Source organism: Salvelinus namaycush, chromosome 21 (genome assembly GCF_016432855.1).
Source record: "Salvelinus namaycush isolate Seneca chromosome 21, SaNama_1.0, whole genome shotgun sequence".
Lineage (NCBI taxonomy): Eukaryota > Metazoa > Chordata > Actinopteri > Salmoniformes > Salmonidae > Salvelinus > Salvelinus namaycush.
Window position 1 is genome coordinate 27,255,062 of NC_052327.1, and position 14,939 is coordinate 27,270,000.

General features: G+C 41.7%; 1 protein-coding gene across 3 annotated transcripts in view; it reads left to right on the forward strand.

The window, feature by feature from the left end:
- Window positions 1-14,939, forward strand: part of LOC120066261 (myocyte-specific enhancer factor 2A-like) — a 97,359-nt gene that overhangs the window by 51,598 nt on the left and 30,822 nt on the right. For all 3 annotated transcript variants that reach the window (XM_039017510.1, XM_039017509.1, XM_039017511.1), the window contains exon 4: window positions 1,093-1,296. In XM_039017510.1, the coding sequence (XP_038873438.1) occupies window positions 1,093-1,296 (204 nt within the window). The remainder of the gene's footprint in view (window positions 1-1,092; window positions 1,297-14,939) is intronic.

Below are 14,939 nucleotides of genomic sequence, written 5' to 3' on the forward strand. Positions count from 1 at the left end.
ACATTTGAAATTCATTTTTCACAGTTGGAGTGACCCCACTGTCTGAGTGGAGACAGATAAGCTATGCAACTCATAGGACTATATTGCATTATGCCATTTTAAATGAGGGTAGCCGCAAGCTGTGACCAATTAAAGTTGAACAAAGCCAGCTCATCTGCTCAGCTCCTCTTAGTAGGTCAGTGAAATTGGCAGAAGTGAATACAGACACATTCACTCTCCTTTGGCCTGAAGCACAGCTTTCACTGGCATATCCATAGCATAGCTCTCATTGTACTGTAACTGTATGCACTTTACATGATGCACACTGTGAGGATGATAAGCTTGCATAAATGCTATTGAGGAGGTGTTTCACATAAACAACATTACAGAACAGCTTGTACGTTCTCCTTGTTTCCCTGTTTGTCTGGATCAGGTTTTACAATGAAAGAGGGTCATAGCATACAGTACTGCAAAGGCAATAACGCAGTGTTACATAATGACATGTGTATCAGGTACAGGAAACCACAGAGACAGAGCTGAGAGATGCAGGACAGAAAGTCTGCAGAGAGGGTTAGGTGTCAGTACCACTGGAGTGATGCATGACCTGCAGTCCTGTCTGTGGGCTCGTGTTACAGGCAGAGTGATGCAGGGGCAGGGAGGGACCGATGTCCGTACCGTACATGGAGTCAGTAGCTAATGTAATGTATGGATCCCTGTTCCCAACGCCCTGATTCAGCTTACTGAACCGCTACATGACTTTACACTGCCTGACCTCTGGCCTGCTAACCAGTCACACCAGCCTCATATCCTCACTGTAGTTTTCCTAAAGGGATACACTTATGACTTGTGTATTATGAGAGATGGAGATAGGAAAGTGTCTTATTTTTAGTTCTGAAACTTTGCAGCTGCAGCCTGACCCCTTATCGAAGCAGTAAAAACACCCTCAGGCTGCTGTTCAACATCATTTCCAATTCTGTTTAAGCAGCGTCTTTTATACATGCATACTAAATTATGTGTGGATTTATTTATGCATATTTTCTGGATTTGAATAGTAATTTTGAATCTGATTTTGTTCCATGGTGTAACTGATGATGTTGGTCTGTGTCTCCTCAGGTTACCTTCACGAAGAGGAAGTTTGGGCTAATGAAGAAGGCCTATGAGCTCAGCGTTCTATGTGACTGTGAGATAGCCCTGATCATATTCAACAGTTCAAACAAACTCTTTCAGTATGCGAGCACAGACATGGACAAGGTCCTGCTCAAATACACTGAGTACAACGAGCCCCACGAGAGCAGAACTAACTCTGACATTGTCGAGGTGAGTGGCTTCACATGTTCACTGTGCCATGGCAGGAGAACCATGTATATGCTTATGTTGGAAAAATACACTGTTTGGTCAATGGAAACTGAAGGGTCGGTAACAGTTTCCTTTTAGTTACCAGTCAGGCAGAGGACGTCTGCAGCCTCTGATAAGTTCAGCTATGAGAGATGAGTTCAGCACAGGCCTACACTCAGTAGCTGTCCAAACAGTATGGAAACCCTGTTTCCTCCAGATACTGTACTGTAGATACATGCATGGATGAATGGCAGAATTATTATACCACCATTTAAGACAAAAAGTCTTTAAATGTTAGGTTTAATTACATAGCATTGTGTAGTGAACATACTTTAGAGATTCATATTGGCTCTAAGAGTGTTGGAGAGAATTCCGGCAGCACTTGGTCTTCCTGGCAGCTAGTATCCGTCTACATGCCCAAACACTCACAGAAGAAGAAGAACCCACTTGTTATGCCAGCCTACCTAATCTGTCGGCCAAGAGCATCACTGAAAAGAAAATGGGGGTGATTATGTGATCCTTCAGGATACAAATACCTCTTACTGACGTACTTGTGGTTTTTCAACCTATTCAGAACCTGTTTTCTGAAGCTAGTGTCTTAATTCTTCACTAAAGGCCTTTGCAGACTGTAAGATTTTAGACGTTTTATGCCACGATTTTGTGCCAGGTGTGCAAAGCTCTTAGAGACTTACCCAGAAAGACTCACAGCTGTAATTGCTGCCAACGGTGATTCTAACATGCATTGACTTTGGGGGTTGAATACTTATCTAATCAAGATATATGTAAGCAATAAGGCCCAAAGGGGTGTGGTATATGACCAATATACCACGGCAAAGGGCTGTTCTTGGGCACGACGCAACGCGGAGTGCCTGGACACTTTATAATAGTGTTTACTTTTCTATTAATTAAAAGAAACACTATATAATTTTTCTTCCACTTTGACATCACAGAGTTATTTTTATAGATCGTCGACAAAAATGACAATTAAATACATTTTCATCCCACTTTATAATACAACAAAATGTTTAAAAAAATGCAAGATGTGTGAATACTTTCTGAAGGCACTGTACCTTATTATTACTCTGTCTGACAAAGAGAGTCAGGAGTTTAACCTTTTACTGTGGTGGGCTAAATCAGGGTTTCTTGATAGTCTTAAACAAATCTACTTTGAAACAAAAGTATACACCTCACACACATGGTTATGGGCTTAAAAAAAGAGGACACCTGTATCATGTCAGATATAGAGTTGAAATGTATTCAATTTTGAGTTTGTATCCCAATATTATTCTTTATATACATCACAGAAGAAATACAACAAAACCGTTTGACATAGAAACACCTAATTATCTGCGTGTATTATGAAATTATGAAAAATATGAATAACATTCCACCCATGAGGCCACTAGTCATTTGACTGCAGGAAAGGGATACAGAGTATGATACATAAATTCCAAGAATCCCATGTTTTTAAAAGTCTTTCACTTAGCATCCAATAGCATGAAAGGAGTCAGCTGTGCCTGGTATATTTTATTCATGGTACTGCTGCTAGTAAATTTCCTGCTTGGCAGAGCTGCAAAACAGTGCTCTGGCATCCAGCAGCCTCAGTCCTCCACCAGGGGCCCTGAGCTCTCTCCCTCTGAGCTAAGCAGGGTCTCACCTGCATTAAAAATACATGGACACACTCCACAATTATGTAAAAGTGACCCTATGATTGTTTTCTGCCGTGACTCGGGAGTCCTTCTTGGATTCATCAGGACCAAAGCACAACAACTAAAACTGTTTCTCACAGATGGAAGAGGATTCATCATTTGCTATTTGCTCTTAATAAATAGGCTTTTCCTTTTTGTAGAGATTCCCGTACAGATTCTACAGTACAGTAGTGTATGTCTTTTGCCACTGTAGTTTATTGATGTATATGTTAGCTGTATCTTGTAATTGGCATGTACTGTACTCTGCAGGGCACACAGTGTCATCTCTAGGGGGCACTGCCACTAACTGAAGTGTAGTACAAGCTGGTGGCGATCTGTTCATGTCCCTTATAGCACCTCTAGCCACTCGCAAGGATACTGCCCTGCTCTTGCTGCACGATCGAAAGGGGAAAACAATGCAGCGTTGTCCCTGCTCACTCGGCCAGCATCTGTGCAGATATGTGCAAATCCCTCTAGCCCTGCTGGCTATGTGACCAAGGTTCAGAAGTGAAGAAGCAGAGCAGAAGTAACCAGGCCTGTCCAGGCTCCAATTCTGAACATTTCCACACTACCCACCATTCACTGTTCCAAAAAGTGCTGCGGCACAAGAGCAAATGTCAGAGCCGTTAGATAGAGCTCAGTGTCTGCTGTGGGCTTATCTGATCTAGCCCAGGCTGTTGGCTGCATCCTGTTGTGAAGTGTTTATATAGAGAAAGCCAGGTGGCGTCTTCAATAAAAGACAAATTAAATGTTCAGAATGTCCTTTCGTTCTTACAGAACACAGAGATTGCCAATAGATGTGATCTTTATCATTAAAACACGGACTATCCTTTTGAAAAGACAAAAGCACAAATTGTATTTTATGCCATGATCTGAATGTCTATCTGTCTGGTTGGCTGTCGGTCTGCTGCTTCCCTATCTGGGTGTAGTCAGTGTCATTGGGATATAGGATGACTGCACGCCTAATGAAGCAATAGTTCCCTTTTTAGTGTAAATGGGTGAGAGAAGCACAGAATGGGTCTATAATGGATAGATCTATCTCACTCCCTCCACCACTCTCTCGTCTCTCTCTCTCTCTCTCTCTCTCTCTCTCTCTCTCTCTCTCTCTCTCTCTGTGTCTTTCACTTTCTCCCTCTCTCTCTCTCTCTCTCTCTCCCTCCACCCCTCTCTCGTCTCTCTCTCTCTCTCTCTGTCTTTCACTTTCTCCCTCTCTCTCGCTCTCTCTCTCCCTCTCTCTGTCACAGGAGGGTGGTGGCACCTTAATTGGTGAGGACGGACTCATGGTAATGGCTGGAGTGGAATAAGTGGAATGGTATCAAATACATCAAACACATGGTTTCCATGTGTTTGATGCCATTCCATTTACTCTGTTCCAGACATTATTATGAGCCGTCCTCCCCTCAGCAGCCTTAAACTGATAATTGCCACACAGTCATTTGCTCACCTGCCTCGCTTGAGAGACCAAGCAAATCCTTTCTGAGTTTTCATTGGGCAGCATACGTTCCAATTCCATGTGCGAAGCCAAATCAAAGGTCACATTCCTGCTCAGTAGTACCATCTGTAGATAAAGGCTGGGCCTTGCAGTGTGGGAGAGCAATTGCCATGTTTTCCTCAGATGGAGACATGCCTGGGGCACAGTTTGATAACCCAGTGGAGGGCTATGGATTTTGTCTCAAACTTGGCTCGCTGTGGAGACCAGAGCAGCAGGCTCAGATCGCTGTGCCTGAGCATAAATGTGTGTGCGGTGTGTGTACGGTGTGTGTGTGTGTGTGTGGTGGTCTGAACTGCAGCAACACTCCGGGCGACAGGTGAACTGTTGCATGAAATCTCCCTTTGTGGATCACGTCCACTTCTCCGTCTGATTAGAAGTCTCCCTGTTCCCATCTGATCTCATCTGCGTCTCGCCTTTCAAAGACCCGGCTCTCAGAGCAACCTTTTATTTACTGAGTAGCTATGCTGGATGGATTGATGTACTGTTTCCTTTCCTCAGAGGTTAGGGCAAGCCTGTCTGGGTCTCTAAGGACTTTATAGAACATATATTGCCAGAGAAAACGTCATTCCTTGCCATGCCGTTTTCCTGTGCTGAGTGAACACAGGGGCAAGTAGAGAAGAAAAGCTTGCTTTTACAGGATCATTTTAGTTTGTGGTACCCTTTCTTTACAAGCAGGTTGCAGTGAGAAACCTGTGAACCTTTTATCTGAGAATCTGTATTAAGACTGATGTACAGAGGATAGATCAAATGCATTTCAACTGGATCAATATCACTGTGATAAAGAAATAGACAGACCAGCTTGCATATGTCATACTACCCTGTATAGTAGACCACTGCTCTTCATGTCTGGATTTGGGTACTGTGGAGAAAGTCCTACAGTGTTGTTGTGTTTATTATTGAATTCTATTTGTACCTCAAATGAAAATGCTGCTGTAGGTAATTAAAATAATCAAATCATCCCTTCTCCTCTTCCTCCCCAACTAATGAAATCTTCCTTTAGCTATTCTATAACTTTCTACTGTAACTCTGAATACAGACTCCACACTGTCTAGCTGAGATTCCCTGAAATCAACTTCACAGGAACGTCCATCTGTGCTTTTCTTTAGAGCATTTCAACACAATTACGGTTTGCAGCAATGCTTGGATTAATCAAGTTTGCATTTAAACGAAATTGACATTGACTGAACACATTTAAAGTAATCTCATAAAATAGGGGATGTGGATATAATTGCATGGGATTATACAGCTGTACTGGTTTAAACACAACTGGTAGGCTACACTTTAGTCCAGGCTAGTAATAATGTCATTAATCAAATTTGGAACTGCAGTTTTACTCAAATAACATGCCTGGGCTTGTAAAGAGCCAGACTACACTTTTTTTGTTTGTCTTTTTACATGCCCGTCTTGTGGAGTAAGTAAGAGCAGTCATAGGCAAATTCACCTTTATCTCCCAGCGACATTATAGAGGCCATCTTTGTTAAATGTGCTTTTGGAAATAAAGAAATTTGTCATTGTTGAGTGTTCTAAAGGTAAACAACTCATTCAGTGAAAGAAAATGAGCGTAAAAATGACTCTAGATTTATCAGTATTGTTACTTTCAATGATCCATCTATTTTAATGAATGGCACTCACCATTCAGAATGATAATCCAAAGAGATATGTAAATCCTGACCATTTCATAATGTCAGGTCTATTGGGCCTGCTTTTCTCTCTTTCCTCCACTACGTTCCATTTAAATCACTCCGCTCTTTCACCACTAAGCCTACTTATAGTAACCACATTGGCCATTGGCAGTGGATCATAAAACAAATGCCATTGCATATAGAAATTACTATTTAAAATATAGAAAAGAGCTATAAAAAGCAGTGGTCCCAGGATTTGAGACAGGGGCTGTTTATGTTGTCAATCAAATCCAGTACAGTGATTAAGACTCATCTCTGTCTTAATGAATGCAAATGGGCACATCTGCTATGGTGGGCTAGCCGTCCAGACAGTTCAATTTGCCTGATTGATCAATTATCCTCCTCCCGGTGCTTCTGCAGAGAACATGAATGTGAAGAAAATTGTCTGCACAGAAAGAGCGAGAGGAAGAGAGGGAAAGGAAAGCCTCTGTTTCAAACCCTTCACTCTACCCATCAAAATACAGATGCTTTATTTGATTAGGCAAAAATCATGATGGAAATTCTTTCCTTTTATTATAGTGGAGCTATCAATTTAACGATGTAGTCCTCAAATAGACATATACGTTGCTCACTTTGACTCTTGGCACTTGACAAGATGTATTCCTTTCATTTATGGGGATGAATCATGCTTCTCAGGCAGTGGACACCAGACACCTTGCAACGGCATGACATGTTATGTATTTATGCCTGACAACTGCACTTCAATGGCCCACATAATGCAGTAATGATATGATGGAAACATTTGTCCTTTCATTTTAGTTTATCTCTCCAATCAAAGTGACCACACCAAGGCTTCCCAGTTAATACTTGTATACACACAACTGTTCCTGAAATACAGGAATCAATCGTGGAAATTAATAGTTGAAAAAGCGTTTTACTGTGAGATGGTGGTAATCTTTGTTGAATATTATGACCATACTCTTGTTGACTTAGGCTTAGTGAGTAAGCACATTGTAATAAACATCAAAGCCTAGTGGCTCCCTCTGTGGAGCATCAGAGACAGATTCAGGCTTGTGTATCTATAGTTGTGACATTCCAAGATAATGGGGACAGTCACATGAGGCTCTGGCTGGCACAGAGAGAAGCTGTCACCACTCCTGAATTCTCTCATACAAATCACTCCTCCAGAGGGGCTGGCTCTCTAGAACATATAATAACAGTAATAATAATAATAATATTAACAACAATCAAAGCTATATACAGGTGTGGCCAGATCCGGAGGACACGAGAACAGAAATAGGAGAGGTCCTTGAAGGCTTTCTTGAACAGCACTGCCTTGAGGTGTCTTAAAGGCCAGAGACTCTGCAGCCCTAATAGTGTCTGGAAGAGACTCTGCAGCCCTAATAGTGTCTGGAAGAGACTCTGCAGCCCTAATAGTGTCTGGAAGAGACTCTGCAGCCCTAATAGTGTCTGGAAGAGACTCAGCCCTAGTAGTGTCTGGAAGAGACTCAGCCCTAATAGTGTCTGGAAGAGACTCAGCCCTAATAGTGTCTGGAAGAGACTCAGCCCTAATAGTGTCTGGAAGAGACTCAGCCCTAATAGTGTCTGGAAAAGACTCAGCCCTAATAGTGTCTGGAAGAGACTCAGCCCTAATAGTGTCTGGAAGAGACTCAGCCCTAATAGTGTCTGGAAGAGACTCAGCCCTAATAGTGTCTGGAAGAGACTCAGCCCTAATAGTGTCTGGAAGAGACTCAGCCCTAATAGTGTCTGGAAGAGACTCAGCCCTAATAGTGTCTGGAAGAGACTCTGCAGCCCTAATAGTGTCTGGAAGAGACTCTGCAGCCCTAATAGTGTCTGGAAGAGACTCAGCCCTAATAGTGTCTGGAAGAGACTCAGCCCTAATAGTGTCTGGAAGAGACTCTGCCCTAATAGTGTCTGGAAGAGACTCTGCAGCCCTAATAGTGTCTGGAAGAGACTCTGCAGCCCTAATAGTGTCTGGAAGAGACTCTGCAGCCCTAATAGTGTCTGGAAGAGACTCAGCCCTAATAGTGTCTGGAAGAGACTCTGCAGCCCTAATAGTGTCTGGAAGAGACTCTGCAGCCCTAATAGTGTCTGGAAGAGACTCAGCCCTAATAGTGTCTGGAAGAGACTCAGCCCTAATAGTGTCTGGAAGAGACTCTGCAGCCCTAATAGTGTCTGGAAGAGACTCTGCAGCCCTAATAGTGTCTGGAAGAGACTCTGCCCTAATAGTGTCTGGAAGAGACTCAGCCCTAATAGTGTCTGGAAGAGACTCAGCCCTAATAGTGTCTGGAAGAGACTCTGCAGCCCTAATAGTGTCTGGAAGAGACTCAGCCCTAATAGTGTCTGGAAGAGACTCAGCCCTAATAGTGTCTGGAAGAGACTCAGCCCTAATAGTGTCTGGAAGAGACTCAGCCCTAATAGTGTCTGGAAGAGACTCAGCCCTAATAGTGTCTGGAAGAGACTCAGCCCTAATAGTGTCTGGAAGAGACTCAGCCCTAATAGTGTCTGGAAGAGACTCAGCCCTAATAGTGTCTGGAAGAGACTCAGCCCTAATAGTGTCTGGAAGAGACTCTGCAGCCCTAATAGTGTCTGGAAGAGACTCAGCCCTAATAGTGTCTGGAAAAGACTCAGCCCTAATAGTGTCTGGAAGAGACTCAGCCCTAATAGTGTCTGGAAGAGACTCTGCAGCCCTAATAGTGTCTGGAAGAGACTCTGCAGCCCTAATAGTGTCTGGAAGAGACTCAGCCCTAATAGTGTCTGGAAGAGACTCAGCCCTAATAGTGTCTGGAAGAGACTCAGCCCTAATAGTGTCTGGAAGAGACTCAGCCCTAATAGTGTCTGGAAGAGACTCAGCCCTAATAGTGTCTGGAAGAGACTCAGCCCTAATAGTGTCTGGAAGAGACTCAGCCCTAGTAGTGTCTGGAAGAGACTCAGCCCTAATAGTGTCTGGAAGAGACTCTGCAGCCCTAATAGTGTCTGGAAGAGACTCTGCAGCCCTAATAGTGTCTGGAAGAGACTCTGCAGCCCTAATAGTGTCTGGAAGAGACTCAGCCCTAATAGTGTCTGGAAGAGACTCTGCAGCCCTAATAGTGTCTGGAAGTGCGTTCCACAGCCGTGGAGCCGTGCAACTGAAAGCCTTGTCACCCATAGTGTTTAGTCTGCTGCGGGGCTGAGAAGGGGGACAGACATGGAGGAGTGAAGGGTGCGTGTGGGGCAGGAGGGTAGAATGAGGTCAGACAGGCACTTGGGTCCAGAGTTGTGGATAGCTTGGTAGGTGTGAACCAGGATTTTGTAGTCGATGTTCAGTAGAAAGTAGTGCATACAATGAAGTCTGCTGTAAACATGCACCTAACAGTATTTGTCTCAATAAAACAAGACAAAGGTGTAAAAAATACAAGCTTCAGTCTAAATTGAATACTTGGTTTCAATTTCAAAGACATTTTGTGTGAGTCATGAACAGTCAGTAATCACCATACTGTACCATATTATGACACAGTGTTGCGTCCCAGGAGAACATAGAGCTGCTGTGTACTGAGGAGATTCCCCTGCCTTAAAGTTACTGGCATCACACGGATCATGGCACTTACAGATGTAGGATCTTCATTTGATCACTCTTTTGCTGCAGAGAATTTTCCCACCCAGCAGGAAATTCAAACTTGTAGTGTATTTGAGTTTTTAAAAGGCTAAAGTTTTTAAAAGGCTAAAGTTTAAACTGTCAGACTTGATTTGCCCTGACGAAAATTGTATCACCCCCTACAAAAATGTCAAATTATTATAATCCACATAATAATGATAATTTCCTGTGGCTGCAGGATTTTTCCTGCTGTAGCAAACTGGCTCAAATTAAGATCCCACATCTGTACCTAACGCTCCAGCGATGTCACTGACTCGCCCAATCCTGGATGATTAACCAAGTTTGAAAGATTAATCTAAAAGGGGTCAGGGGCCTAATTTATGTTTGATATGCACAGATGACAACACAAAAGACAATATTACATTTTAATTGGCAAGTGCTTAACGTAGCGACTTGACTTTGGGTTGGCCAGTGCCCAGAATCCCTCTGTGGTCCACTAAAGCCTTGTTTGACATTTGAGATGGCTGAAGGGTATGCATAGTTAGCTGCACTGGCTCGTCTGCGTAAGGTCGCTTGGAGGGAGAATCTAAAAGCCCACTTCCCCTAATTAACACGTGTTTTTACTAAACTTATTCTACATACAATGTCCACACTATACATCAGGGTTACACTGCCTGCAAAGTGATATAATCTGGCAAGATTTCAGAACGCCTTGGGAAGTACTCTCTTCCTCAGTTTAAGCGTACAGTATATCTAACAAAGTCATTTAGACAGTCTGAGCAGCCTTTTTATCTTTATAGTGCTATCATTTAATTTGATATGTTCCCATAAATTGTACTTCATCGTATGTTGTGACTACTCATGGTCTAAATTCCTCATCTGTTTTCTTCAGCAGTACCTTCTCATCCTTACTGCTATGCAGCTATAGCTCTCTCTCTGAGCAGCCATGATATTAAAAATACACCTTAAGCTCAGTCAAATGTTAGTTCTGTTGACATAGATGTATTAAAGTAGATTCAGGGCATTCTGATACACCAGCCAATCCCAATGTTAATATTCCAGCAGCAAAACAAATATGTACTTTTGGCCTCTCAAGCTTTATTAAAATGACATTAATTTGCTTTCCCCTTCATTTTTATAACCTATGATACATTAAATCATTTCTACCTATGCCTGGTTTGTATGATTATATCCATAGAGGAGGTTTGGTAGAGTACTATACATGGTGAGATAATATAACTGTAATATTTAGCTGAGTATCTGATAAGCTGTATTGGCAACTTTATCTCAGAAGCCATCTCTGTATTGATATATTTGTCGCAACAGGATTCTCTATGGAATTGGTCTGTAGTGAGTAGGATATGAATAGAAGTGTCAATTTCTCCCAATACATTTATACTATAAAGACTGAGGCCGTCAGTGTCTGGGAATGTGCTCTGCAAATGTGACTTGAAATGTAAATGCAAGCGTCAGTCCTGAACATGTATGTTTAGGCATATCTTTAATAATTTTGTTTTGATTTTGTTCTAATATTCATATTTAGGTAATGGATTTGATTTAAAAAACAAAGAAACGGGCTATTTACCTATATCTCTGCTGTGTGTATCCAGTTCAGTGCAGGTGCTTGAGTGTTGCTGTGTATTCCAGGAAAGTTGTTTAAAGATGCAATCCAGGATCTTAAGCACTTACAAATTTGTAATATACTGTATCATACAAAATGCAAAAATACAGTGAGCTCCAAAAGTATTGGGACAGTGACAAATGTTTTGGCTCTGTACTCCAGCACTTTGAATTTGATACAATGACTAGGATGTTAAAGTGCAGTACTTTTTGTACACAGTCCCCCCATTTTAGGGGAGCAAAAGTATTGGGTCAAATTCACTCATATGTTTATTAAAGTAGTCAAAAGTGTAGTATTTGGTCCCATATTCCTAGCACACAATGACTACATCAAGCTTGTGACTCTACCAACTTGTTGGATCCATTTTCTGTTTGTTTTGGTTGTGTTTCAGATTATTTGGTGCCCAATAGAAATGAAGGGTAAATAATGTATTGTGTCATTTTGGAGTCACTTTTATTGTAAATAAGAATAGAATGTGTTTCTAAGCACTTCTACAGTAATGTGGATGATACCATGATTACGGATAGTCCTGAAAGAATTTTGAATAATGATGAGTGAGAGTTACAGACGCACAAATATCATATCCCGAAGACATCCTAATAAAATACCAAATACCAATACATGCTAACCTCTCCCTATTACAATAACAGGGGAGGTTAGCATGTCTTGGGGGGTATGCTATTTACGCCCCTGTAACTTAGTCACCAGTTTTGGCTCGTGAGCACTACTTTCAAAACTGCTGTCTGAAATGATACAAAACCTTTGAAGCATCACTTTAACCTGTACAATCAGTCTGCACCATCAAAACAAACACAGTATTCTGAGCAGGCCAATGAGCACAGGCATATATATGCACCTATAAATAAACAAGGAATCACGAATGTATAACTTGAAAGCAGAAATAGCAGCACTGTCTTTGCATAAAAGACAAGATAAAACACTGTGATATACTTTTGTTGATTGTGGTTTTAGGAAATATGCTTGGCACTGCAATTCACCTGAGGCATTTCATCTGCCTCCACATGTGACTAGGGAGGGCTACTAATACGTTCAGTCTGATTTACAGTAACACACACTGTACTTTATCACTACATGATGAAAGAATGACACACAAACACTACTCCATTTTACTTCCAGTGTCAAGTTGTTGGTCAGGCTTTGTTGTACAAATGTTTTCTGTCATTCTCTGAAAGAAGCTATGCTCCTGTTGTCATATATTTTGATATTGTTTGATACATTTTTCAGATGTCTTCTTTGTAGTTCTAGAAAACAGAAGCGTTACCCTTTCGCATGTACTGAGGTGTAGTACACATGTTGGTTGAAAAGCCTTCCTTTGCATCGCTGAGTGAAGGAGTGCTAATGGTTTTGTAGCCAGTCTCCTGCTGGGTTTCAAAGTGCACCTCTTTATAGGACAAGGCCTCCTTTTCCTCTGGGCTTTCACTAGAAACAGGGTCACCACTGTCTTAGGAGTTTTTTTCTTCCATGAAAAAAACAATAGTGATAATTTTTATGTAAGTCTTTCATGGAACATCCTATTTCAGTCCACATTTATGTAACAAACCGTGAATGGACTATGATTGTCTCTTCTTCCTCACGTTCACTGTGACTTGGTTGCTGTGGAAACCCATGTTAGTGTTTGAGAAAAACAGAGGACATGAACAGTGAAATCTTCCTCAGTTTATCACAACCAGTAGGGTCTCCAATGAAGTGTGAGAGTGTGTGCATGTGTGTGTGTTAGCCATTTGCCCCTGTTCTTCGACAAAGCCTCTGCACTCTTCACTTTGATGCTTGTTACCAGGTTACAGCCAATAGTTTTTTGTTTTCGGGCACATGTCGTGCTTCATTGACGTCAGAGTTTTTTTCCATCCTTCCCTCTCAAGTGTGATACGTATTTTTCATTTCAAAACTAGGTCTTCTTGGAGAGGGTGGAATAAAAGGAGAGAGAACAACAGCCATCGCAGTCCCCGGTAAACATTACTCTCCAATGACACTAATGAGCCATGCTCTAATCTCAAGTGCTGAAGCACTGCACTCGCAGCTTTGTACAAATAACACTCACGCTCATTCACAAAGGAAAAAAGAGAGATGACACATGAGTACATGTTTTTTAGACTGAATGACAAATTACACAGCATTCTGGCTCTTTTTTTATATATAACATTTTCCTTCTGCTGCTCATCTGAGTAGGATTTGTATTATGTTGCTTATTTCTTATGTACTGTGTCCGTAGCTTAGGGAAAGGCTCTGTATGAATGAAAGGTATTACTAGTGTTTCAGTGGTTTATGTCCTCAGACATGTTTGTGATATAACCACTGATGTTTTTGTTGCTGTTAAATACTCTTGTGTTAGAACTGGTTGGTGTGGGTGCAGTTCACTTTTTGAACCCAGTCTTGGGGCAAGTGAGACAGATCCTAACCTGTCCCTAGGTTACCTGGCACCTGGCACGGGGACAGAGCCCGCTGGGCTGGATTACCTGGCTCATCATGGCCTGAGTCTGAGCAACAGCATGAGCAGCAGCATCTTACACAAGCAACACTACACAGACCTGAATATAGAATATAGTATAATGATATAGTATAATATAGTATAGATTGCATTTTGATTGCTGTTACAGTGCTATTTGGGTTGTTAATTGGATTCATACTGACTTTCTTTTTTCCCTTTTTAAAACGTTTGAATTATTTGTGTACTTATTTGGCATTTTACTGCATTGTTGGGAGCTAGTAACATATGCATTCCGCTTATAGCGTTCCGATATAACATCTGCTAAACTGTGTACGTGACCAATAAACTTTGATTTGATTTGAAAAATAAAGCAATCATTTGCACCTTATTACATGTAGACCAACACTTCATTTATGAATCCACAAAGTGAGAAAGATTGAAAACTTCCTGGCAGGAAAAGAAACAAGGCATAGAAAATGACAACATGACTGTTCAACCTAATTCATTACACATACACTAAACAAAACTATAAATGCAACACACAACAATTTCAAAGATTTTACAGTTCATATAAAGAAAATATTACATTTAAATAAATAAATGAGGCCCTAATCTATGGATTTCACATGACTGGGCAACGGCGTAGCCACGGGTGGGCTTGGGAGGGAATAGGCCCACCCACTGGGGAGCCAGGCCCAGCCAGTCAGAATTAGCTTTTCCCAACAAAATGTCTTTATTATAGACAGAAATACTCCTCAGATCCCGCAGGTGAAGAAGTCAGATGTTGAGGTTCTGGCGTGGCGTGGTTACACGTGGTCTGTGGTTGTGAGGCCGGTTGGACGTACGGCCAAATTCTCTAAAACAACATTGGAGTCAGCTTATGGTAGAGAAATTAACATTCAATTCTCTGGAAACAACTCTGGTGGACATTCCTGCAGTCAGCATGCCATTGCCCGCTCCCTCAAAACTTGAGACATCTGTGGCATTGTGTCGTGTGACAAAACTGCACATTATAGAGTGTCCTTTTATTGTCCCGAGTATAAGGTGCACATGTGTAATGATCATGCTGTTTAATCAGCTTCTTGATATGCCACACCAGTCAGGTGGATGGATTATCTTGGCAAAGGAGAAATGCTCACTAACAGGGATGTAAACAAATCT